Source organism: Mus musculus, chromosome 10 (genome assembly GCF_000001635.26).
Source record: "Mus musculus strain C57BL/6J chromosome 10, GRCm38.p6 C57BL/6J".
In the NCBI taxonomy this organism is placed as follows: domain Eukaryota; kingdom Metazoa; phylum Chordata; class Mammalia; order Rodentia; family Muridae; genus Mus; species Mus musculus.
Genome location: NC_000076.6, coordinates 89114817 through 89142318, shown reverse-complemented (window position 1 = coordinate 89142318; position 27502 = coordinate 89114817). Strand labels below are relative to the sequence as shown.

The 27502-nt window shown below is 39.3% G+C and overlaps 1 protein-coding gene across 9 annotated transcripts in view; it reads left to right on the top strand.

Annotated features, from left to right (window-relative positions):
• The window catches only part of Ano4 (anoctamin 4), a 396274-nt gene that overhangs the window by 202887 nt on the left and 165885 nt on the right, over positions 1-27502 (top strand). For 6 of the 9 annotated variants that reach the window (XR_003948705.1, XM_006513756.4, XM_006513755.4 and 3 more), the window contains 2 exons: positions 17095-17199; positions 25317-25453. Coding sequence is in view for 6 of the 9 variants with exons in the window: in XM_006513756.4 (XP_006513819.1) it covers positions 17095-17199; positions 25317-25453 (242 nt within the window). In the remaining 3 variants the exon portion in view is untranslated. The remainder of the gene's footprint in view (positions 1-17094; positions 17200-25316; positions 25454-27502) is intronic. The other 3 variants (NR_102339.1, XM_006513757.4, XM_006513759.4) reach the window with 1 other exon arrangement.

Below are 27502 nucleotides of genomic sequence, written 5' to 3'. Positions count from 1 at the left end.
ATTTTACTTTCATATGATCTTCCAGCTGTTTAAACACTCACCGTGACTTACTTTTCAACTGAAATATTTCCTACTTTTGGCATGGCTTATTTAAAGACTGACATTATTGTTCTTTGCCATCCATCCACTATTCCTATAGAAACAATTTTATTTCATTATTGTCTCTTTGAGAAATACAGTGCATGAAGTTGAATAGAATATTCTGTTATCGTTTAACCCACGCTGAGTAGAATCGCCATTTTTTCCCCTTTAGTTGATCACCTCTGTTGGCATTAGTATAATAGTAATTAAAGACACTTTACTAAGATGGCTCTTAAAAGTATAATATCAACTAGGTGTAATTTAGCAACTCCCAAGTTTCTGTCTTTATTTACAAAAATACATTGCTAAACTCATCAAACATTCAATCATAGGTTCTTAAAGCCTGCATATGTGGACTCTTGAAAATATAAATAAAGCCAATCCTTTAGTACCAAATGACTTGAAATTTTTCTATTAAGCAAAATTTAAAGTGAAACCTATTTTTAAAAATACATCTTTAAAACTCACATTATAGCTGGGCAGTGGTGGCGAATACCTTTAATCCCAGCACTTGGAAGGCAGAGGCAGGTGGATCTCTGTGTTCGAGGCCAGCCTGGTCTACAAAGTGAGTTCCAGGACATCCAGGGCTACACAGAGAAACCCTGTCTCGAAAAACCAAAACAACAACAACAACCAAAAAACACCTCACATTATTCTGGCAAGGTGGGACTTCAGTTAGGTCCTCTTTATTTTTAGTGTTCCTGCATCATTGTATCACAGCTCCTATTGGGAAATTACAGAAGAGCTCTCACATTGAGATTCTTATACCTGGTGAGTCATCTGTCTTAGAAGCACATGGACATCTTAGTCATCATGAGACCTATTAAGTCATCTAGCTACTCTTTACACAGCTAGTTATGTCAGTTCCCAAAGTGGACCCTAAAAGCCCACGCAGACTGGTCATGTAGTGTGAAGAGAAGGGGCAAAAGATTCCTAGAGACATTTTAGGCTGTAGACTGAACACTTTGCTTATCCTACCTTTGATATTTCAGAGTGCCTACTGTATACTGACAAGTATTTCATTTGTGAGACACCTTCCTTGAAACTAAAGTGGTACAGACTGGACAAGACATCATTTGACTCACAGTTATGCACAAGGAATGAGTGTGGGGGCTCTTCGTTATTGACAACAAGAACTAGTTGTTAGCCACACCAACGAATTTAAATTTGAAAGACAGATGGACAATTGGAGACTTAGCCTTAGAAAGAAATCCAAAAATGAGCTATCTACAGTGAGTGGAGTCTTAACCATTTTCCCATCCTGTGATTTAAATTGAGATTTAGTAAAGAAGGTCCAACTGTCCATGTACCTTCCCCTTTGTTGGGTAGAGAGTGACGCACAGGGAGACACCTCTTCCTGTAGCTCTTTTATGGATGGGCAAGTATACTGGGTACTTTTATGTCAACATGACACAAGCTGGAGTCATCTGAGGAAAGGAACTTCAATTAAGAAAATGCTTCCATAAGATTGGGCTGTCGGCAAGCCTATAGGGAGTTTTTATAATTAGTCACTGATGGGGAGACAGCCCAGTGTGGGTGGGGCCATCCCAGGGCTGGTGGTCCTGGGTTTTATAAGGAAGCAAGCCAGTGACCAGCACCCCTCCATGGCCTCTGCATCAGCTCCCGTCTCCAGGTTCCAGCCCTGCCTGAATTCCTGTCCTGACTTCCTTCAGTGATCTGGAATTGTAAGCTGTAAAATCCCTTTCCTCACCAACTTGGATTTTGGTCCCAGTGTTTTTTTTTTTTTTTTTTTTTTTTTTTTTTTTTTTTTTGTCACAACAATGGAAACCATAACTAAGATAGGGCTGGAACTGGGAGATCATCTATCTCATCTACACCAGAGTTCTGGCTGGCTTGAGCTTCTGTAGACCCTATGCAGGTAACCACAGCTGCTATGAGATTATTAGTGTGGTAGCCATGATGTATCCAGAAGACAGCTTCTAACAGCTCTCTTCCCCATCCTTCTTTTCTTACATTATTTCTGCCTAATCTTCTGTAATGTTCTCTGAGCCTTGGCAGTGGTGGAGGTAATAATCCTTTTTATGGCTGAACACGCAGTCTCTTATTCTTAGACACTGACTCTTTACTGACTGCTGCTTACTGCATTCACAAACTTTTCTGAGACAAAGGTAACAAGGAGCCAACATCTATAGATATAAGCATCAATATTTAGAAACCAATTTGACAACATGGGAATTTATCAAAATAACATTAACAGGTTCTACCCTAGGGCTTATAACTTCCCCAGCCAAGGGATTTTGGCCAGGATTATAGTACCAATAATGAAATTCCTTCCTATGTAGCCACCCCCAAATCCATTCAGAAAGTGGTTACTTTCCTCCACAATAGTATTGGTACTATGTCCCAGCAATCAGTATTACAGAATGCAGTGTCCAGTACTGGACAAGGTCCTTTATTGAGGTCTTTCTCCAATAGAAGTTCTTTTGGACATGAACCTTGAGTGTAGCATAGGCTGCACCTAAAACCACACTGCTTCTTTTCATGTCAAGTGTAGATGGACATCTTGTGCTTTTGTATACTACTTGGCAGACTCTTGTAGTGTGTGTGTCTGTGTGTGTGTGGTAATTAAATAAATCAATTCATCTAAAATGTCCAGCATGATGCCAATACAAGTATCCAGTGTGAATGAGCATGGTCTTTGTCTCTATTTTCAAAACAAAACTTGGAAGTCTGAGGTGCATGTATCCTAGAATCAGGTCATGTTCAGTCAACCCACTGTAAAGTGGCATCCTTGTTAAGATGTAGGCCAGTCCTCAGGCTGAGTCCTCATTGTGTCGTACTAGACAAAAGAGCTGCTCTCTGTCATCTTTATGGTTCCTTTTTCTTTTTCTTTTTCTTTTTTTTTTAACATTTGTATAATCAATTTCACTTGGCTTTATCCTTTAGCCACTAATAATCAATGGATATTATTTTTCTTCCCTTTATAGTCACTAGTCAAAGTACTGAAATTAAAAACAGTTCTGGGTTTGGGAGTATGATTCGAAAGGCAAGAACAGATTGAACAAAGGCATTGATTTCAGTTCTTTGAGTCTGAAACTGTGAAGCAGAGGAGGTAGATCAACTTTTCTTAGCCTAATGACTCCACCATACAAAACAGAGCTAGCAGCTTGCTAACCGTAGGCCCAGCAGCTAGTCACAGAGATGTGTCATGAGTCACAGACAATGTGTGTCCTTTGTTCTCCTTTGGAGTCTGTGAAGTGACACTTTACTGTTAACGATTTGTTACTTTCCCAAGTGATCTTAAGCTCCTGTCTTTTATCTCACTTTCTAAACCCTAAGTCAGTCATTTCCCGTTTACGCATACTGATTTCACTTGACACGGAGATGGTGTTTGATAGTGGAATGTATTCATTTCACTGGAGAGAAGCTTTGGGATTCTCTTCTTTCCAATGAGCTAAACTGATCCTCACACTCTAAATATACCAGTATTAAATGTACATTTTGATAATAATATCGTTACAACTATGATTTATCTATATATCATCTACCTCAAGAACTGTTATGTGCTTTTAATATCTCATTTAATTTACATTGCATCAACATTCTTTTATCCGTATTCTGTGGCTGGGAAAACTGAGGCTCAAGGAAAGATGACATACAGCCAAGAAGTGGTAAAGACAAGATTTCAATTCAAGAAATCCAATTTATTCATTCAGATGACTTGGTTGCAGCATATCTGGAAAGTTAACTTTAGACATAAACCTGAAATAGTTCAATTTTCAGTATAAGAAACCCAAGCTTAGATAGGACCAGTTACATTCTGGTGTGTACATAGTAGTCTCCTTAATGGTGTCTCACTGTTTATTCCCACGTGTCACTGTACTTCGTAGCTTCTCCCTTTTGTTCTACTTTTCACTTGGCTTCTGTTTTTAATCCTGACATTCTCTGACTGTGACATAAAACATACTCTTGTGTTCCTGTAATTCAATGATTAATTTCCAAATATTAACCTGGTCCTAAATAAACAAATCCAGTAAATACCCTTTAAGGTATACTTTTATCTAGAAAAGAAAAGATAAAGGTTTGGCTAATCTTTAGAATGATAATTATTTCGATACCACAACCTCATGTTGGGATAATGGTTTGCAAATTTCCAGTGAGCTTCCACAGCAGCCCTAAGGTATGGGTTTACACTTGGCTGTGATTTGGAAAGTTAAATGACTTGTCTAAAGGTGAAACTGTAATCACTGATAAACCCAACTGGAACCTTACATCTTAATTTCTTATGTGTGTATGTGCCTTTTCCCCTATCCTGTCATCTTCAGTTTTTTTTCTAGATGAGAATGATTTGACTGTGGAATTTTGTGTTTTCTTATCCTTCTTTTCTGAAAACTGACATTTCCTTGAGAAGTCAGGCTTGTTTCTGAACCTAAGGAAATCTACTTTAACAGATCTGAAACTTGGACAAGACTATCCAGTCGTTTTTCTCATTGATGGATGGATTGCTGTTGGGGAGAGAAAGTCCACATGACTTTAAGTTGTATGGAACAAAAGATGCAGGGCGACTTTGGTTTAGATCCTATTTCTCTTTGCAAGGAAGGTGGATATGACACCTTTTAAAGCAGCTAGTGCTATGGGTGGTAATAACACTAATTATCCTTCATCTGAATCTCTTCCTCCGTAAGTGGATTTTGGAGATGTAGGAAGTGAGCTTGAGAAGTAGAGGAGTACCTAGAGTAATCTTTTGGGGGACTTTGGTAAACGTGGGCACTGGCATCAATGCTTCTAGCTCTCATTTGTTTGAGATAAAATTGCATTTCCTAAAAATTCACACCAAATTCTTCTCTTACTTGCATTTTCTTTTCCACTTGCAAATTTTCCTTTTTCCACTTTGACCTATAGGACACACTCAGAATTTTCTAAATAATCTTTGTGCATTCAAAGTAAGTGAAGAAAGGCTAAGAAAAGGCAGTCATGAAGAAAACCAAAATGAGCACACTCGTGCTTATGGAATTTGAAATGGTTTCTTCTACTCAAGGCTACTTCGATGAGCTTTATTTAAGTTTGGAGAGATGTAAGTGCCTAACTGGGCATCATACAACTAAATCAAGTAGAGATGGGAATTGAAAGTGTATAACCTTAACCATAGTAAGCAGTCATGTGGTAGAAAAGTCTTAGTGTGCTCAATTAAGAGCTGAGCAGCTGGTCTGCAAGGTGGCAAGTCCTGGCTCTTATGAGGCATGCTGTATGAGTAGCAGTTTCCTTCCACACTATCCCTTACTAAATATCAATAGTTGTCTCACACTGGAAGAGTCAACATGTTAGTAATGCTGACATTCTCATGCTTTCTATTTTTAATTAACTATTGTATTTATTTACATTTCAAATGTTGTTGCCCTTCCCAGTCCCCCCTCCATGAGCCCTACCTGCCTCCCCCCTCCCCTTTGCCTCTAAGAGGATGCTCCCCACCCACCCATCCACTCCCACCTCACCCCTCTAGCATTCTGCTTCTTTGTAGCATCAAGCCTTCACAGAACTAAGCACATCCTTTCCCACTGAGGCCAGAGAAGGCAATCCTCTGCTACATATGCAGTAGAGGCCATGGACCAGCCCATGGTTAGTGCCTTAGTGTCTGGAAGCTCTGAAGGATCTGGTTAGTTGATACTGTTGTTCTTTCTATGGGGTTGTAATCGCCTTCAGCTCCTTCAGTCCCTCTCCTAACTTCCATAGGTTCCCCTAACTTCAGTTCAATGGTTGGCTTTAAGTATCTGCATCTATCTCATTCAGGTGCTGGTAGAGCCTCTCAGAGGACAGCCATGCTAAGCTCCTGTCTGCAAGCACAACATGGAATAAGTAATAGTGCCACAGTTTGGTGCTTCCTCATTGGATGGATTCCAAGTTGGGGCAGTCTCTGGTTGGCCTTTGCTTTAGTCTCTGCTCCATTTTTGTCCCTGCATTTCCTTTAGAGAAAAACAATTCTGAGTCAAAAATTTTGAGATGGGTAGACAGCCCCATCCCTTAACTGGGGCATGTCTATCTACTGGAGGTGGTCTCTTTAGGTTCTATCTCCCCATTGTTTGACATTTCAGCTAAGGTCATCCCCTTTGGGTCCTGGGCGCCTCTCACATCCCTGGCGTCTGGGACTTTCTAGAGGTTCTCCCCGTCCATAACTACTCACTGCTACCCGAGTATGGATCCTTCAATCCCACTTGGATTCCTAATCACAGGAGGCAGAGGGAGGGAAGGATATGGGTGGGAGAGGAGAGGGGGAGGGAAATAGGGGGAACAGAATCAGGTATGGGGGACAGACAGGAGAGAAATCATGCTTCCTACTCTGTACCTCTCCCAAACCTTCAGATTTCTCACTTCTTCCATTAGCACCAAACCTCACTGTCCAGGAGACTATATAACACCAAGGAGAACTCTTTTTTGTGACTCACAAGAATTTCTTGATGTTTATAGCTTTTTCAGTGTTTAAAGGTCTATTATAACCTAGGAGATGTCCAGCTTGCTAATGCTAGGAAAGATCAAAGCAGTTTTGAAGGTCACCCATTAGGCTGAAGACCTCATATGATTAATTCCATTTATACCCAAGAGGCCTTTCTCATTATTAGCCACTATGTCCCAGGCCTGTTTTGATTGCAAGGTCTATTCAGAGTTGATCATTTGAGGGAATAGCTTTAGCTTCATGGTGATTAATGTGGGTGACACAACTAATGAACTTAGGATGTCACCACACTTATATAATGCTAATACTATAGAATAGCATGGCCTGGGCATGCATTACTACAACACTTGGGATAGACACCCCGTTATGAATGCATTCCAAATTGTGATACACTAAACAATTTTGGTGGGAGTTTAAAATGAGCTGAAGCATCAGGAGGATGGAAGGTTCTTACAGGACCAGTGGCATATCTCTACGCATGTGTCTAGTTTCTGATTCCAGAACCTCCAGAACATTTGAAATCATTCCCTTTCTTCCTTCTTCTAAGATGTCCCCTGAACTCTGGCTGATCTGGGTGAAAGGACAGAATTCCTTTTTGTTATTCTCTGTGCTGCTCTCCTCTAACATTTTACTGTTATAAGAAGACATAACTCACCCCTGAGGCCTCAGATTAAATTATGGCATAAAATTAAAATCTGGTATCTTTGTTCTCTATTATGTTCAAAACCATTCCATGTAAGGACTTATTTTTAATACTAAGTTTAAATTTTGAAGCATAACCACTCACCTATAAAGAAAAAAATAACATCCTTGGGGATTGCTGCTGAATATACTTCTTGACATCAACTACCAATTTTATCTTAAATTGCAGAAAGAATGAGAGAACAGCCCAGATCCAGGATTATTTTTTAGGTAGAAATCACCACAGAAAATACCATTTGTTCTCACTCTCCTCACTTTGCATATTCCTTATCATTTGTGTTGCACAGAGAAGGTAGGTTTTGATTTGTAAGACTTTACTGCACTTTTAATATGAGCTATTCTTTCTGTTTGATTAAGGACTATTATGTCGTAAAAGCTTTTAGCAATATCTTAAATTAAACATAATTAGAAAAGTAAATCTTCTACTGAAGAGAAGGTACATCATGACCAAATTTTAATACTTTCCCCTTTATGAGAGAAGAAATTGTTTTATTTTTATTATTAGCATGCACTTACTGTTCAAAGTGGCAGTTTTGTAAGGACCTCTTACCTCAGGTCTGTCACGTACCTTCATTATCTTTATCTGCTTATTACTCTCGCTTGCCCTGTTCCCATACTTCACAGTAGTGCCCCCTTTTATGCCAAATATCCTTCTCTTTACTCTTATATCTTTTGCATATTTTTAAATCTAGAATCTGCATATGAGAGAAAACAATGTGATACTTGTTTTCTGAGTCTGGATTGTTTCATGTAGCCTGTCTCAGTGATTTTTCCTCTAAATGATGTCATTTGATTCATGTTATGTGCATATGCCACGCTTTCTTTATCCATTCATCTACAGATGGCAACTAAGCTGTTTATATAGCTAGGTCATTAGGAACAGGGTAGCATTAAACATGGACACACAAGTGTCTCCTTTTCTCCACACACTAGCATTCCTTAAGGTACATATCAAGAAGTGGCACAGATAGATCATATGGTAGTAGTTCTATTTTTAGTGTTTTATAAATGTCTGTAGTAGTTTCCATAGTACTTCATTAAATTATATCCCTTCCAATGGTGTCTAGGGTTCCAAGTTTCCATATTCTAGTCAGTGTTGTTTGTTGTCTCTTTTACCTTTTTCAAAAATTCTTCTCTCATACAATATATTCTGACCGCAGCCTCTCCTCTCTCCCCTCCCCTCGGTACCCCTCACTTCCTCTCTCTACTAGACTCACTCAGTTTCTCTTCAGAAAAGAGCATGTTTCTCAATGATGTCAAGCAAACATAGCTTAAAAAGATACACTAAGACTAGACACAGATCCTCATATCAAAGATGGACAATGCAACCCAGTAGGAAGGAAAGGGTCCCAAAAGCAGGCAATGGAGTCTGGCTGGGATGGGAAGCAAGAGATGGACTCTCAATGTTACTATAGTTTGTACTGTCCTAATGCCTAAGGACATCCAATATTTTCTTTCAATGTTCACTTTGGACTGGTCATTTTTATCTCATTTTTTGAGAATTGTCTGTTCAATTCATTTGTCCATTGATTAATTGAATTACCTACTTGTTTATTGATTGTTTTGGTTCCTTATATATTCAGAGACTAGTCCCCTACCAGATGTATAACTTGCAAAGATTTTCTTCCATTCTGTGGTCTGCTGTTTCACTCTGAATGACTGCCTTTCCCATCCTGGCACTTTTTCATGCCATACGATTCCATTTATAAATTATTGCTGTTATTTTCTTGTCTACTAAGATATCTTACAAAAATCTGCCATATGCTTATATCTTGAAGTATTTTTTCTTTGTTTTCCTATAGTACAAAATCTGTGTGGCATGCCTAGAATCATAGTATTCAGGAAGCAGAGGCAGGCAAGAGAATTGTTATAAACTCAAGACCAGCCTGATGTTCACAGTGAGATCTGGCTAGTCAGGCATAGATAGTGATAAGCTGTATCGACAAGACAAACAAGGTGAAACAAAAGTGTCAGAATGTCTTTTACCAAGAAAACAAAGGAGAAAGGATGCTGATAAGGGGGTGAGGGAAACCAAACCCTCATCCACTGGTGGAATGATAAACCAGTAGAGCCAGTGTGGGAATTCAGTTGGCTGTTTCTCAAGAAAAATGAACAATAGAACTAGCACATAATCAAGCTATCCTACTCCTAAGCATATAGCCAAAAGAATTCTATCGCTTACCACGAGGATACTGGCCTGTCCGTGTTGCTGTTGCTTTATCCAGTATGGCAAAGAAATGGAATAAGCCCAGATGAATATCAGCAGATAAGAGGACTGAAAATATGGGACATATGCACGATAGAATCTTATTCATCTACACATAAAAATGAAATTATGGCACTTTAAAGGAAACGAATGTACTGGGGGATATTTTATTAAGCAAGGTAACCCAGGCTATAAAGAAAATCACCACATGCTCTCTTTCATATGCATACCTTAGCTTTTAATTTTTGTAGTTTTCTATTTATGTGAGAATGAATGAAAGCCAGAGGGAAGTCTCTGAGAAGATTTAAAAGAAGTGTCAAGGGAGGGGTTAGACAGCTTATATTTAGACTATTTGGTATTAAAGGGAAACTTTCACCAGGTATGGTGGCGCACGCCTTTAATCCCAGCACTTGGGAGGCAGAGGCAGGCGGATTTCTGAGTTCGAGGCCAACCTGGTCTACAGAGTGAGTTTGAGGACAGCCAGAGCTACACAGAGAAACCCTGTCTCGAAAAACCAAAAAAAAAAGGGGGGGGGGAACTTTCAGGTATAGAAGGGTTTAAGTAGGATTGAGGACACAGATGAAGGACAGAAGGTTGGAGGAGAGTCAATTAAAACCATATTTGAAAATGCTATACATTAATCTGCTACTTGAAAGAAGATAGAAACTCTAGCTGTTCTCTTAAATGGTCAGACTTTGATCTTTGTGATTTTACTCTATTATAAAATTATTTATAAATATTTTACTAACTTCAAAAAGAAAGAAATTAACAATAAGACATACGTATATGTACATACACACATATGCATATATGTGTATATATGGAAATATGTAATAGAAACTCATAAATTGTTATTTTATGGTAAGAAGACTGGGACTGTAGAAAAGGTAGCTACTAGTTTTCAATATAAACCCTTTGGCACTTTGAAACTGTAATAAAGGAAATAATTTTTTAAATGTATGCAGATTTTAGGAAAACATTTCACAGAATCATTTTTTAAGTTAACAACTAATTAGACATGTTTGATATGATTCTTTTAAGAGTGTTTTGCTTGGTGAGCCAGTGTATTTTTGAAGCTTTATATTTAATCGTTACTAATATTATAATGATATTACTAAAAGTTTTGTATTTAGAAGTATGTGTGTATGTTTGTGTGTATAACAATGAAATCCATACAAACTGAGCAGGCTATATTTAGGGATGTGTGTGTGTGTGCATGTGTGTGTGTGTGTGCATGTGTGTGTGTGTGTGTGTGTGTGTGTGTGTGTGTGCATGCATATGAAAAAGCATTATTGTTTTATCACTTGTCAGCCTAAAACTTACTCTTATAATACAAACTCAAGTATTAGTATTAGACCCCTAGTACAAACCATAAATTAAAATTTCCATGTAGTGTAACACTTTTTTAAAAGTACCTTTAATACCTTATTTTTTAAAAAAGGCTGAATTGAGAAATACTGTAAGGAGCATAATGTTTAAAAGAATGAGGTGCCAAATAATAATAATATGCTTTAAAAAAAGATTCTACTTCACCCCAGTCAGAACAGCTATCATCAGGAGCTCAAATAATAAGGAATACTGTCATGTATATGTTGAGAGGAAAACACTTATTATCTACTGGTCAAAGAGTACACTAATATACTCACTTCACTTTGAAATCCAGTTTGGAAGTTTCTTACAAACTAGAAATGGAATTGGCACATGACCCAGATATGCCACTCCTTGGCATATACTCACAATACTTTATATCCTGCTACAGAGACACTTATATATTCATGTTCATTGCTTCATTATTCACAATAGCTAGAATGGAATAAAATAGATGTCCATCAACAGATGAACAGATTAGAAACTCTTGGTCTATATACACAATGGGATTTTATTCAGCTGCAGGGAAAAGTAAACTCACAGAATTGCTCGGGAAATTGATGGCACTGGAAGGAATTAGACTGGGTGAGGTAACTCAGGCCAAGGAAGACAAATGCTATCTATTCTCTCTCACATAAAGGTTCTAATTTAAATCTTTTGTTTCATGTCATTAACTTGAAACATAAGTGGAAACTAGGGAAGTAGAATGAAACGTTTGGTGGTGAAAGAGCATAGGACATGGTAAATGGGAGAGAAGAGTAGTGAGAAATAATGCTAAGTTGGGGGGGGGGGTCTTAAGCATAGAAGGGACTGGGGATATAGGAGGAACCAGAGCCTGAAGGGGATATGAAAGTCATATGAAGCCTACTATATAACAACTCCACTTGAAAATATGTAAGTTGAAGGATAATAGAACACATGTGAAAAGAAAAAAGAGAGAGAATACTATTAAAGGGTTGGGCAGGGATGGAGTCTATGTGGTAGGGGAGATGAGGATAATGGGTAGGTTAACCAAAACTAAGGATGTATGGGAAAGCTGTATGGAAGCATTGATCAATATGGAAGCCACCACCAAGACTCAGAAGGCAGAAAGCTGAAAGAATAGGGAAGAATGCTGTGAAATGCTGTCTTCTGGATATAGTGTGACTATCACACCCACGATCTCATAGCATTCATGGTTACTGTACAAAATCAGGCTATTCCAAATCCTAGCATTTGTGGGCCAGGTGATCTTCAGGCCCCTCCTTACTGAGGAGAGATTGACAGTAGATAGTAGCTATAAAGAGGAGCATCATTCTTTACTGAGGCCATTGGTATGTTTTCCTTGCTGCAGTAAATGGTTGCAGACACATGACATATGGGCAGTACTGGTCATTCTTACTGTGTTTGCAGATATATGGATGGATGGATAGATAGATAGATAGATAGATAGATAGATGATAAATAATATGCAAAGTGCAGAGAGTTGTATTGAAGTGTATTAGCAGAGTTTGTATATGAAATTAGGGGCTATAGATATGAACATACTTGATTTTATATATGTGTGTGTATATATATGTTATATGTATTATACATTATATATTGTACAATACACATTTAATATATACATTATATATACATTATATATATACACAGCTATGAATGAAAAACTATATGAATGGAAAGAAAGATTATACCCAAAGTGAAGACAAATGCTTTTTCATATGTCTTTCACGGCTATGTATATATAGCCTATCAAGATACATTTTTCATTAAAGAAGCAGGCTTCCTTATAGCATTTTTTTTACATCTTGGTATTAGATAAGGAAACTGGAGCATTAGGTAAAATTGCAGTTAAAAGGCCTTGTTGGTATATTTCTTTTAGCTATTTTATTCAGTCCATATGCCTCTACCTCCCTTCCCACACTAATTCATTCCCTCTGCCAACACAAGGTAGGAGAGAAAGAAGGTTGGAGGAGAAAAGGGAAGATAAACCTCTATCGGGTACTTATTGGCAATTAGTGGCAACAGCAAACACAGCAGCAGGAAGAGCAGCAGCTGCCACAGGCCCCCTCAGGCTCTCCCATTTATACCCTCTCCAAAGTTCCCAGAATGATCTTATCTGCCTTTGGCAAAAATCACACCCCTGCTAGTGTGTGAGGCAAATCATAATCACCTGCTGTGAAGCAGCCTCTTGACCCACACTTGGGATTAAAACAAAAACATATTCGCATAACATATCTGGGTTTTAAAGAAACCAAAATTCTCATCATAGGCCCCAAATGAGCAACAGCTGTAGTCATTGTCTTGTTTGTAGCAGGTAAAGAAGGTAATAGATGGACCCAGTGTGTTCTGAGGCTGCAGTGCATTCCAGCCCCATTGAGGATGCTAACCATGATGAAACAAATCTAGATGAAGAGAAATAGCATTCTCTGTATTCTCTGCATTTTTCATTCTGTGATATGAACCTGATTTTTATGGAAAATATACATTAGAGAAAATATAAGGAATAAATAGCTTCATGGGCTCAATAGAAGGAAACACTATCTATATTCACTATGTATCAGGAACAGCGACAACCAAAAGTCTTTCTGAAACACAGAAAGTGATGGGATGCTCTCTGTACAGAGGGCTGCCTTTAGACAGGTGTGTGTTGGGAAAGCCGTCCCACTGACTGTTCACCAGCTAAGGAAGTCATATTTGAAGCCCAGTTTTTGTTGCTCTTGTATATAAGCATTCAGTTAATAGCCAAGCTAGATCCAAACCTGAAGTGAATTTTTGACATGTTCTTTGCCCAGATGGAAATCGTTTATTAAGTGTAAATGCCATTACGAAGTGGCTTTTGTTGGCTCTGTGTTTGACTTTACTCAGGTAGAAGAACCATAATGAAGAGTTGATATAGAACCACTCCTATCCATCAAGCACATGAAGAATGAAAGCCAAGCTTGGAGAACTTACAGCCTTCACAGTCTTTTAGTTTGTTAAAATCGTTCTGGTTTTTTCATACCTTTGAGGAATGTTTTTAGTTTATCACTTTAACTAGTTTAGTCTCCACAGTGCTGTATTTGGTTGAATGTTTATTGTAACTTAAAAATATTTCATATTTTACTGAGAAGCTGGAGAGATGGCTCATCAATTAAGAGCACTTGTGGCTCTGACAGAGGACTCAATTACATTCCCAGTATTCACGTGCCCGCTTACATACATCTGTAACTCTTGTTCCAAGGGATCCTGTGCCCTCTTCTGTCCTCCTCAGGAGTTTACAAACGTGCAAGCAGAAAAACTCTCATATGTATAAAATAATAATTTGAAAAATGTTTGGTTTGAATCTGTCCTTTCTTCTCATCTTGCCCCATGGCCAATATTATGCTTATTATTTTGGTCCCAAGTTAAGGGTGCTTGTGACTGTGATGAGGGTCTCAGATTTTTAACATTGTAGTAAACACATCAAAATCTCACGGATAACAATAAATAAGCACAAAGTGAACATATTGCATTTTACATATTAAAGTTATTGGTTGTCAGTCAGACAGTTCATGCTAAAACTGGAGATAGTCACTTTCAAATATTCCTTGTCCTCTGGTCTCTAGCTAAGAAAGTCTTCATCATTTGGGAATGGAATGAATGGTGTGCTGTTGAAAGTTCACATTAGCATATTATACCATGTGTGTTCTGGAATGAGAGGGGAAAGATGCCTATGTCTTAGGGGTTCCAACTACGATCTTTAAGTTATACCACGAAGACAGCAGTTTGGAGACATTTTGTTCATATTTTTTTGAAGTTGTATTAATTTAGAACCTCTTTCCAATTGAATATTATCTATGATTTGGAATTTTCAGTCTTTCTGTCAGTCTTGAATTCTAAAGTTGAAATAATTTTCACCTTTCATTGGGCCATTCCAAAAATTTTAAGTGTCTTTAAACATGTTATATGTCTATTGTGAAAAGCAAAATGCAGACTATAGCTTAATGATTTAACTTTTTGTAGATAAGTTCTGTACTTGTTGAAATATATTATTCCTGTCATACTCAGTCATATTAATCTATAGTCCTTTTGTTACACGTGGGATATTATATCCATATCTACATCCTTGGTGGTCACTGTGGCAAATGGATAGTACTGATTTGTAATTTTGCTGTCCTTAGTGGGAGATGTTTGTCCACAAATAGAGAAAGCAGAGATTGAATGCCATGAGAACTTTTCTCTGACCATGAAAGGAAAAGATAAATGTGTTGTTTTAGTTGTGGAATAGCTCAATAAAATGCTTATTTGTCCAGAGAAGCTATCCCATGGATAACTTGAGACTTTGCAACAAACCAATTATGAGCATGAATCTGAAAAGTTGACTGAAGTGTCTATAGTATTAAACAGCAGTTCCTGACAGCTACCAGGATGTACACTTTGGGTCCCTGCTTTCCAATATGTAGCAATGCTTTGTGTAGACAACAGTGTGGCTGTAATGAATTACTGTGGATGGCAACACAAGTGCCCCCTTTTACTAAGTATTGACTGTGGCAGCTAAGAGCTTTCCATACATTAGTTCCTCTAATCCTTGTGCTACATTATGAGGCTGTATTCATCAGCCATCATTTACAGATGAGGAGACTAAGAACTAGAAAGGGTTGGTGTGAGCTAATCAGAATTTCCATGCTAGGTTTAGCTTTGCTTTAACTCCACTGTCTCATATCACCGCACAGCTTTACTTATTCATCCAACTCATACTTGCTGAGGGCAGGCTCAGCATGAGGCACAGTTCTATGAGCTGGGACCACAGCATGCAGTGTTTCCTCCCTCCTAAAGGCCACTCTCTGTTGTATTAAGTAACTTGTGAACATTCATGTAAGGCAGTAGCTATGACTTGTAGAGTTTTGAGAATGTAATTGAAAATACATGTGAGACTATCTATCTATTTACCTATCTATCATCTATCTGTATATTGATATAAAAAGATTGTTTTTTTTTTAAAAAAAAACACAAACACTGTATGCTATAGCATGCTCATTTTATTTGTTACCTGTGTATTTTAGATTTTGTAGATTCTGAAAATTAGATGTATTCATATTAATAAGTGTTACTTGGTTGTGAGCCTAGAGTTTAAAGGCTGAGCCATCTCTCCAGCCAGATCTCCATTGGATCCTCCTCCTCAGAGCTCAGGGAACCCAGCAGGAGAAGACAGAAGGGTTGAGAACACAGGGAGAGTACACCCTTCAGGATCAACTAAGCAGTGCTCATGCTGCCTCATAGAGACTGAAATGGCAATCACAGAGCCTTCATGGGTTTGTGCTAGGTCCTCCGAATATATGTTATGTTGTTGGCATAGGTCTGTGCTAGGTCCTCTGCATACATGCTATGGTTGTTGGTTTGGTGTTTTCGTGGGACTCCTGGTAATGCAAGTAGGGGTATCTCAGACTCTTTTGCCTGCTCTTAGGACTTATTTTCTCCTAGTGGGTTCCCTCACCCAGCCTTGGTGTGAGGGCTTGTGCCTGGTCTTATTGTATCTTGTGCCATGTTTGGTTGATGTCACTGAGAGGCCTGCTCTTTTCTCGGGGGAGACAGAGGAAGGAGTGGCTTTGGGAAAGAGGGAAGGTTCAAGGTTTGAGGAGGACTGGGAAGAATGGAGGGATGGGAAGATGTGGCAGATATTTATGAGAAAGATGTAGTATATGAGAGAAGAATACCATTTTTTAGAAGAAGCATTGTTAATGATAAACTACTTTTTGGCCTCTTGTTTTCTTTGGCCTAAGTGCTTTGTGGGAGTGTGAAGTAGCAGAGATAATCCTTTCTCTAGCGCAAACTCAGATGGTCTGATCACACAAAGGTCCCGTAAGAGGCTTAATTATTTTGTAACATAGATTGAAGGATCCTGCCACAATTAGAATGAATGTTACAGAAGAGAAATATCATTGTGAGAAGGAAAATATTGATGCCATGTTTCCTGTCATATTAGGAAAGCAAATCCTTCCAGAAGAAGAGAACAGCATCGCAGAGTGTTTTGTGAAATGCCACATCTTATCTACATAGAGAATAGAAGAATAATTTTAAATTGTCTTGATTGAAAGCTAAGGTTTTGTTTCAGCTAGGAAAAAATGCCAGTAAATGCTGTGAAGCATGTTGCATTATTTAAAGTAGTTGTTTTATTTCTTTCAGGGGGAACGTTTTTGATGTACAAAGAGTGATTGTGTCCCATCCTCTTTTTTTTCCCCTTTTAAGGCAGTTTTCTAAGAGGTGGGATCAATAGCAAGCCAAACAGCTGTTCACTTTAGATGTTGATGTCCCTTCTCCCCGGGGCCCTAATGTGGGGCCCTCCTATAAGCAGTGCAAACTCCATGGATATCTTTTATTTCTCTAGAAGGTGGACTGGATTTGCAAAGCCATCAGCTGGATATGCAAATACTGCCCGACGGCCCAAAGAGCGATGTGGACTTTTCAGAGATTCTTAATGCAATACAAGAAAGTAAGTTTCTCTCGAATTTTAAATGCAAAGAGGAAGAGGTGTTATAATATTGGGAAAAGGTAAAACAATTGGCAGCTTAGACACATTAAAACCCAAAAGAATAATCAATCCATGTCATAAACAAGGTTTTGTACAAAATAATTTTGAGACACAGTGAGACTAGGAAGTGGCATTGGCTTGTGAATCTGAACCATAAGACATTGGAGTCTTTGGAGAATTCTGTATGTTTACAATATTATGCTATTTTAAAAATATTTAAAATGTTTTAGGTTTAGACTAATTATAAACAATGAAAAGCCATTTAAAAAAAACAATTATTGTTCCCATGCTCAAATGCAAGAAAGAACTACATGGTGGCCCACTAAGCCAAAAGCAAAACCATATTGACTTAGAGTCATTGATGAAAGGCCACATCCCAGAAGAAACTACACAGAATGATGGCTAGTGAGAGGGGCTCTTTGTTCACTTTTTTGTCTTCAGTAGCTGTCACTCAGAATCATATTTGATCAACACATTTGCTCAATTACAGATTAAACACTGAGCAGCTGATGATTCTCGTTTCGTTATCAGAGCAAATTCTAGGTGATGCTGTCTCCTGATGCTGAACTTGAAGGTTTTACATTTGCAGACCATTTTAGGAAAAGCAACTGCAGTTTTTTCTACTTTTGAATTAGAGACATTACATTTTTGTGCCAATGTCTGTGCATGCAAATGAATGTGCATGTGTGCATGCATGCGTGTGTGTGTGTGTGTGTGTGTCTGGGGATTGTCTCAGGGTTTGGCAAATACCAGGCAAGTGCTTTACTTTTAAACTCATCAGGCTAAATTTCTTATGAATATTCCTCATCCTTTTTAGAGTCCTTCCCCACCATTGTACTATTTTCTTGATTTTATAAGATGATGAATGGTTTAGTGTTTTATGTGGGATAATCAAAGATGGGAAAATTAACAAAAGAGATAGGGAAATTAACAAAGAATTTGGACAAACATTGGAGGCCATATTAGACTGGAGGCAGCTGTAGCCTTCCATGAATGAGCTCTGTTCCAGATTTAAACATATTGAATTGAAGATTAATCTACATTTGAAAGAAATGGTTTTAATTAAGAACATACGAGGACCAGTTGTTTGTTCGGGATGGTCATCCCTTCATATTAGCGAATAAAAAAGAAAAACTTTCCCCAGGAGGATGATAAATCAAATTAATAGACAAGGGACAGAAAATGACTTTTCATGCAAAGTTATAAAATTATATAATTATTTCATTTGCTTAAAAGGATGCTAGATTGCACAGGTCCTAAAGAACAACAACAGCAAAAAAAAAGTTTCCACCGCCAAAATTTGGCTCCATGTAAATGCTAGAGTTGAACTTAATTGATGCGTTTTTAGGACTGAATTAACTTGCATCAAAATGAATGGTTCATAAAGAAGTTTTCCAGTAGTTGGCCATTAGTAGACCTCAGTTAAAGATGCATCTGTCTAATGCTGTAAGCTGTTTGCTAGTTTTAAATGCTTATCTCTTTGTGAATATCCCTTACGATTCAAGTAAGGGAATACAAATTTGTGCGTATTTTATAAAGTTCAGACTAAGATCCAGGTGTAGCGCTAGAGAGATAGCTTTTGGCAGGAAGAGCACTTGCAACTGTTGCAGAGGACCCGAGTGTGGTCCCCAGCACCCACATGGTGGATCACATTGGTCCATAACTTCAGTAACAGAAGATCCGCACCCTCTTCCTGAGATGCCAGATGGATCCTCTGAATTCCTGTTTTAGCAGATTTTCCTGTCACCTAAAGATGCTACGGGTTTCTCTCTAAACGCAGGAGCTTCCAAGGAGCTTAATGTTTACATAGAAGAACCAGAGGGGAAAGGTTAACTTCCGGCCAACTCTCCATCAGTCTTACGCAGATACAGCATAGCTTCCGGTGCAGTGGGTGGGAAAGGAGGAGAAAGTTTCATTAAATGCCTCCTTGCCTCGCTCTGTTCCCCACTTCCATGATTCTAAAAAAGCCGATATTTTAAAACAACATCACTAAGATAATTAGAATAAAAAATATATCTTTTCCAGCATGGAAAGGGGTGGTCAGCATAAAAAGTCTTCTTACTCAAAGCTAAAAAGCTGTTGGCAATCGTTAGCAGACAAGAGAGGAAGATTCCGTTTTCTCTAAGATTGTAGCCTCTGGTATATTAACTATGCTCCAGTGGAAGGCACACATTCAAGAACTTATGGGCATAAGTTGGACTTAAGCATAAATTGGACTTAGTTGGTTAAAAAAAATAAATGAAGACACAAATTAAGTGGATGGGGAAGGAGGGTAGATCTGGGAGGAATTGGGGCGTGGATATGTAAAATACACATAAAATTCCCAAAGAAATATATGTGTACAACTATTATTACGTTCTAACAATTAGCTGGTTTTAAAATCTTTAATATGAATATTGAGCATCTCCTATTTGCTAACTCCTATGTTAGTTTGGTTTCTACAGAAGACAACACAGACATAAAAGTAGATTTATTACAAACAGACTGGTGTTAGAAATTGAGACATAACCATTTTTTTTCCTTTTTTTATATACTGAGTTGCTTCTATAAGTGTCTTTTTTTTTTTTTTTTTTTTATGCTCCCTAGTGGTGCTTCAGGGTTGGTGTGCAATGCTTTTAGAATTCGGTGTTTCAGATGTAATAATCTGCAATTTATGACAAAAATAACCTAGAGAACTGGCACTCTGCAGAACAAACGTGGACGTCTGGATTACACTGCTCAGGCCTCTCACGTCTTCCTCTGTGACCTATAATTTCACCTTGTTGTGTCTCCACGCAAAGCACTAAGATTAAAGTACTCCTGCCCTCCGTGGCAACATGAGGTTATCCTGATGCATTTGGAAAGTTAAAGAGCAGTGAATCACATTCTTTGATTTTTTTTAACACCCACCCCCCACTTCCTTTTAGACTATTTCTCAAATATATTTACCGTTACATTTTTCTTCATTGCTCTTATAACACTGTCTCCTAATGCCACCCTCTTCCCTGGAAGTGTAAATAAAGGCTTTCCACATATACTTCCTCATGCTTGAGCGGCTACCACCTAACACTAAATGCAGGTTCAACAAACACACCGCTCATAACTCATAATCAATCTGATAGCTATCCTCGCAATACATTTGTGATCTCTTTTCCTTAGAGAATTAAAAATCGCAAATGCCTAAGCAATCCAGATGAATTTCCCTAGAGAAGTCGTTGAAATAATTGTAAATATTTGGCAAGTAGAATCAATAGCTTTGTCATCGCAAATAGACAGCTTGGACCACCCGACAAGGGGACCAAGATATCTCTGGACCTCTGATTTCTCTTTTCTGTCCCTGTCCTGAGATGGGACAGAAAGAAGCAACCATTTAAATTTTCTTTTTGTGGGGATGGAGAGATGGCTCAAAGGTTAGGAGCACTGGCTGCTCTTTCAGATGTTCTGAGTTCAATCCCAGTAACCACGTGGTGGCTCAGCACCATCTATAATGAAATCTGACGCCCCCTTCTGGCCTGCAGGCATACTTGCAGACAGAATGCTGTATCGATAATAAGCAAATTAATCTTAAAATTTTTTTTCTTCGTGTGCTGAGTGGGATGTTTGATTCAGATCCTCTAGCTGATGTTTCTCTCAGGCAACTCGAAACCCTTTACTCTTGCTCAGTTGTTTGAATCTCGGATGCTCTGTTTCTAAGCCTTGCTTTTGAGCTGAGTATCTAATATATGTAACAGAGAAACAGCTCCGTGTCTCCCTTGCTCCCCAGATGCAACCCGCCCTCACTCTCGCTGCTGCTGAGGTCGGTTCACACAGCTCTTCCTCAGTTTGGCTGTGCGTGCTGATTCTTGACTTGGTTCACATGCCATTGTTGCACCTGCCCTCCCTCTTTGTTGTTTTTAATTGATTCCCCAAAGCGTTTTGGCTCTCTCCTGCACTTAATGAGCCTAGTAGCAGAACTCTACTATGTAGATAATTATAAAAATATTTTCTATTTGAGAAAAACACTTAAGGGAGGTGATGAAATCCATTCTTGCATAATTTTATGTGAATAAACATTGTCTCTGTGAAGTTCAGACCATGGATAGAGAAACCTTGCTCCCACTTGGGGTGGACAGTGAGCTCTCTAAGGGACAGGATGTATGCCCATGAAGTCCATTGCCTCAGCCCCAACCCCTAGCCTAGTGAGGTATCTGAGCTTAGCAGGTACTTGAAATATTTGTCAAAAAAATAGATTTAAAAAAATGGTTAACTTTGTAACTTATGGCTTATTTTTTTCCTAAAGGAGATAATGTAAGTTTCTATACAAGAATATTGATTTTTGTTCCTAAAATCTGCACTGTAGTTAAGACATCAGGAGCAAGAATGCTCTACTGTGGAGCCCCCTCTGCCCATCTCTGTCTTTGGAGCATTCACCAGGCCACAGTGTTCTATTGATGTCATGCCTAGCTGTACATACTCTGATAAGGATTTTGATATCTGCTGGAGCTATGTAGCATTTGGCAAGTGATAAAGATGACTAAATTAAGATAGTCCTTATTTTCCAAAAATTGGATTTCTACAGCATACCAACTTGTCTGAGTGCTCCACTGGCGGCATCCCCATAGTGACTTCTAGTCACAAATTTCTGTGAGCATCAACAGAGAGGGTGAGGGGCTTCTTCCTTCAATTCCTCATTAGCTGTCTCCACCAGAGGCAAAGAGTTGGAGCCTTAACGTAGAGTTGGATTTCTCTACCTTAATACTAGAGTAGTCCCCTGTTCTTCATTAGACATTCATTTCAATTCAAGGGGAATGGCAGAGCGCGCCAACCCCTTGTCCTATAGTCTCAACAGAGATGACCACTGAGAGAGCAGCAGGCAGTGCCCACCGACCACTGAGTGTGTCTGTCACAGCATCTCCAGAGAATGACTCACCCCAGTGTGAATGTGGTCATCCCTTGGTCAGTGGCTCAGACTCAACAAGAAGAGGAAAGAGAGCAGCACCTTTCGCTGCTTCCTGTCTGTCTCAGCAGTGTGACCAGCCATAAACCTCCCACAGAGACTAGTCCCACGCCCTTGTGCTCCCCTCCCCATGAGTGGTCATCTAAAACAAGTCTTTCTTCCCCCAAATTGATTTTTGCTGCATATCTGATTGTAACGATGAGAGACAAACAAATGCACCATACCAATCAATTCCTCAAAGCAGTCTTTCCATTTTGTTTGTGCCCACTTTGCCTTTTTGTACTGAGTAAATACTGGCTTAAGTGTCTGAGAGTCTCCAGTGGACAGCCTACATTTCTCATCTTTCCGGGGCACTATCCTAGCAACATGCCCATAATCCTATTTAATCTTTCCAGCTACTGTATCAGAAGCCAGAGTCTGAAATTGCCTTCACGTGTCTTTCCTATCATCCAGGTGCGATACTCTTAGCATCTTCTTGGCAGTCCTCCTAGTGTCTTTAGCAACTGTGGCATCTGTTTTAGCTGCACCTTTACTCAGTCTGTTTGTGCTTTTCTAGCTAAACCCTAAGTTTTCCAAATATTTCTACTCTTTCATTTTGCTCCCAATTCTCACTCTCACTGTAAATTCAGCTATAATCAGCAAGTGATACCTGAAAGGGGAAAAAATGAAAATAAAAGAGAAAAGGTAAATGACTGCTTCTACATATGATGGAAAGAGAAAGCTTATTGCAGATGTGTGAGAAAGCATAGCCAGAGGCAGGAACATCTGGGAGAATCCAGGGGAAAGGGGGAGGGAAAGGGAGAGGAGAGAAAGAAGGGGAACCAGTACAGCAGCCAAGAGGGCCAAAGAATAGACAAAAGAGGCAGGTAACCAAAATGGTTGAATTATATAACAAAGAGAAGTTTCTATAATTTCCTAACAGGGCAAGCTTAGAGACCAAGCCTTCAATATCCAAAGAACGGTAAGAAGTCCCTGTGATACTAGCTAGCAAACAGAAGCACAAATTTACCCAGCCACCAAGTGTTTGAAATAGCCAGCAAGTCTCTGAATGACATTTTTGTCATTGATCAAACCTAATTGGTAACTACCTGCAGTTTAAAGCAGTGTCTACTTGAAGCTGTGAAGTTATGGCTTGTACATTAAAGTCATGAGTAGGGTCCTAGACTCGATGATATTAGAGGAGGGGTATTCTCATGTCACTAGACCACAGTTCATACCACCCAACAGTCCCCATCACAGCATATGTCTTGAGGACTGACTCTGTGTCAGATTCTCAGTAGATCTGCCAATAATAGCAGCAGGGTTGGAACTTGAATTCTGATAAGGTAAATTACTAATACATACATAAACATGAGCAAGGAAGCTAATTTCAGACCGTATTCAGTTCTGGGAAAGAAATAAGTAGTGCGAAGAATGTGCTTACAGAGTGGGAGGTTCTCTACCCGGGGTGGCCAAACAATCAGGCTCTGAAACGCTGCATATATTTCATGTTCAAAATCCTGAGTTCCTTCAGCTCCTCTCTTTGAGTATGGCTCTGTGGCAAGACTATGATGTTTTCTTCTCTGTGGGTCTCTGTGGTCTAAATACCAATGGTGATTACATTCATCAGCGCTGGTGTGCTAATTGCCACATGCTTGGTATCTTCAAGTCACACGTCTGTGATCCGGACACACTAGAAGTCGGAACCAGAAATCAAGATGGTGGTACTTGCATTCCTGCTGGAGGCTGCATTGTTAGTGTTTCTGTCTTCTAGAGGCCACCTGCTTGCTGTGGTCCATGGTCCTGGCTTCTGTCTTTAAAACCAGCAGCAAAGCATTTTTTTCCACTTCCTCTCTCTGATTCTGACTGCCATGAGATTCCATGTAGTCCAGGAAAGATGTTCCCTGCTTACAATCCTTAACATAAACATATCTGGCAGTCTTTATTGATGTAAAGGAACATATTTGCAGGGCTGAGAAATGAGGTCAGCCTCATAGGCAGATAACGACTGAGCCATGAACGTTATCTTTATCCCTATTTCCTATCCATTTTATTTTACAAGAGCATGACTTGAAATGACAAATGCATTGCGTAAAGCCACATGCTTGGCTATAGTTTTAGAACCTGGACACTCTGACTACATAGATTATCTCCTTCTCCCTGTGCCCAATTCTGTTCTTTCTTTTTTTAACTACTTGCCATTTGCATTTATTTAATGTTTCCTTTTCCCATAAAGGCAAAGAGTCACACCACTCTTAGTCACCAAAATATGCCCAACACGCCCAAACACTTGACACACAATGTAAGCTTGTCTAAAACATTTATGAATGAAAGAATGTATATTCAAATCAATGTATATCCATTTTATACAGCAACTTCTGGCAAGTTATAAGCTATTTTAAAAGCATCAAAATAAGAAAAAAATTTTAAAAACCCACACACATCATATCAGGCTGTAATTTGAGGTGGTAAAGAAGAGTCCTGGCTGTCCACTCCACCAGTGGCACTCGGCTTTTCTTCACGGTATGCTGCAAGGTGTATTTGAACTTCTTAGTCTCCCCCAAGAAGGATGACATATAGTTCTTTGTATATCCGTGTGTCATTAGCATAAAGAGTCTATAGGGGGAGCCTCTGAATGGCTTACTCTTTTCAATTCATCATGAGAGGAACAAGGAAGGCAGGAAACTTAATGGCATGCTGCATTCTTAAATTTACTAGAGAGATTATAAAGGAAGAAATAAAGATCAGTAAGCCAGGCAAGTGGCACTTTTATGTGCTGCCTTGTCAAACCGTACGGCTCTTAAGTGTGAAAATATAGCACAAAAAAGCGCAGCTCACCTTCTAACCTACAGAACGAATCCTCACTAGTTTTAAATGAAAGGGCCTTTCTCAAAGCAGTTATATAAAGACAGTCTGAATAAATCGCCTTTTGTTATATCTGGGAGGCAAATTATGTTTATGACATGAAGGTGTTTTACCTCCATTATCTTGCCTAATGTCACCTGTTGGGGCAGGCAGGTTTTACATCTGACATTTTTTTCTCTTAGGAGGGGATGCATGTGTCACTCAGGGTGTTTACTGAAGCAATGTGTGCATAGGAAACCAGAGGGAGATGCCTCCTCTCACTGTGCTGATGTTCTGTCCAGCTTCTTAGTCCACTTTAACGTATGTGCTCTGCTTCTAGTGGCCAAGGATGTCAATATTCTTTTTGACGAACTTGAGGCTGTCAACAGCCCTTGCAAAGATGATGATTCTCTGCTTCACCCTGGAAATCTGACGAGCACTTCGGAGGACACCAGCAGGCTAGAAGCAGGGGGAGAGGTAAGAGCGTGCATGACTTCCTGCGAGCGTAATGCTTCAGGTGGGATCCTGTGCAGAGAGCAAACCGGCAGACGATTCAGAATCAAATCCCATCAAACTGCAGGCTCCTGGGAAGCACAGGCGGGGGTCATAGGTCTGTGTGGCTAGGTGGTTCTAGCACATTCTGAGGATCTGAGCTGGACATATGCTCAAAACTGAGAAGTTAGTCATGCACTTGCTGTCTCACATCTGAGACACTTAGCGTGTGCAGAGCAAGATTTCCACAACTTCTCGTCATTTTAAATGCAGTCCAAGTGTCCCTAACTAATCAAGACACTTGACAAAGATGAACTTTCTAGTAGAAACCCCTGAGCATACAGACATGCACTGTAAAACATGTCTTTTCAGACCATGGTGTTATCCGAGGCCTCTGAGTTTGTATTTGCCTCTGTCAATGGGCGGCTTCCTTATGGTTGTACATGTGTCCATCTGATCATGTACCGTTACAGGGAAGAAGCAGTATTCTGTGGGATGTTCACTATTGCTTAGGCTGCCTCTCAATGAGGTTTCAGGTTTCCTTTGAATCCCCATCACACAGAAATGACATGCACACAGAGGTAAAGTCAGTCATTGATGGCATCTTCCTAATGCTTTTTGCTCTTCCAGACAGTTAACACAATGAAAGAATGGCTCCTTTAAGCAGTGGGAAGTAGAATCAAAACTCTTAAAGCTTATAATTATGATCAGATTTATGTATCAGTAAAAATTCACAATTTACAAGATGCCAATACAATAATTTTAGAGCCAATTGATGATGATAAAAGATTTATCCTAATTATTTTTTTTAATTTTTATTACATATTTTCCTCAATTACATTTCCAATGCTATCCCAAAAGTCCCCCATAACCTCCCCACCACTTCCCTACCCACTCATTCCCATTTTTTTTGGCCCTGGCGTTCCCCTGTACTGGGGCATATACAGTTTGCGTGTCCAATGGGCCTCTCTTTCCAGTGATGGCAGACTAGGCCATCTTTTGATACATATGCAGCTAGAGTCAAGAGCTCCGGGATACTGGTTAGTTCATAATGTTGTTCCACCTATAGGGTTGCAGATCCCTTTAGCTCCTTCTAACTTATGATATCATAACCGTGACTGGTTAAGGCCATGCTGGTTCACGACCGCTGCTATCTTCCTTCTCCTCTACCTCATATGCTCTCCATCTCTATAACTCTTAGCTCTGCCTCTCTTTCCCTGTCCAATCACAGGCCTGCCCTAATGTGATTGGACAGGCAAAACCCTGCAACATCACAGTCTCTCTTTTCCCTCCCTATTTTCCTCTTTTTTAAAAAAAGATTTATGTATGTATGTATGTATGTATGTATGTATTTATTTATTTATTATGTATGTGAGTACACTGTAGCTGTACAGATGGTGTGAGCCTTCATGTGGTTGTTGGGAATTGAATTTTTAGGACCTCTGCTTGTGCCAGTTGGCACCGCTTTGCTCCAATCAACTCTGCTCACTCAGTCCTTGCTTACTCCGGCCCAAAGATTTATTTATTATTACAATAAGTACACTGTAGCTGACTTCAGACGCACCAGAAGAAGATGTCAGCTCTCATTACACGTGGTTGTGAGCTACCATGTGGTTGTTGGGTTTTGAACTCAGGACCTTCGAAAGAGCAGTTAGTGCTCTTACCTGCTTAGCCATCTCACCAGGTCCCTATTTTTCATTAAGAACAAAAAGATCCGTTGTTCATCATCTCTACACACTTTGGATGCTGTACAATAGTTTCATGAAGGGACATTGAAAGGAACTCAAATAGCAACTAATTTATTTCCCTTCCAGAGAAATAGCAGTTTCAGAAAGGCGAGGGCTGTGCTGGAGGTAGAACTGCTCAGTCAGAGCCAGGCTTCTTCCTGGAACATTTGAGGAAAGCCTTGTTGTGGTGGTTGTTGCTGTCATTGTTGTTGTTGTTGTTGTTCTATTGAGTACAATATCCAAAATTGAACCCAGGGCCCCATGATCCTAAGCAACACCCTGTCACTGAACTATATCCCCAGCTCAA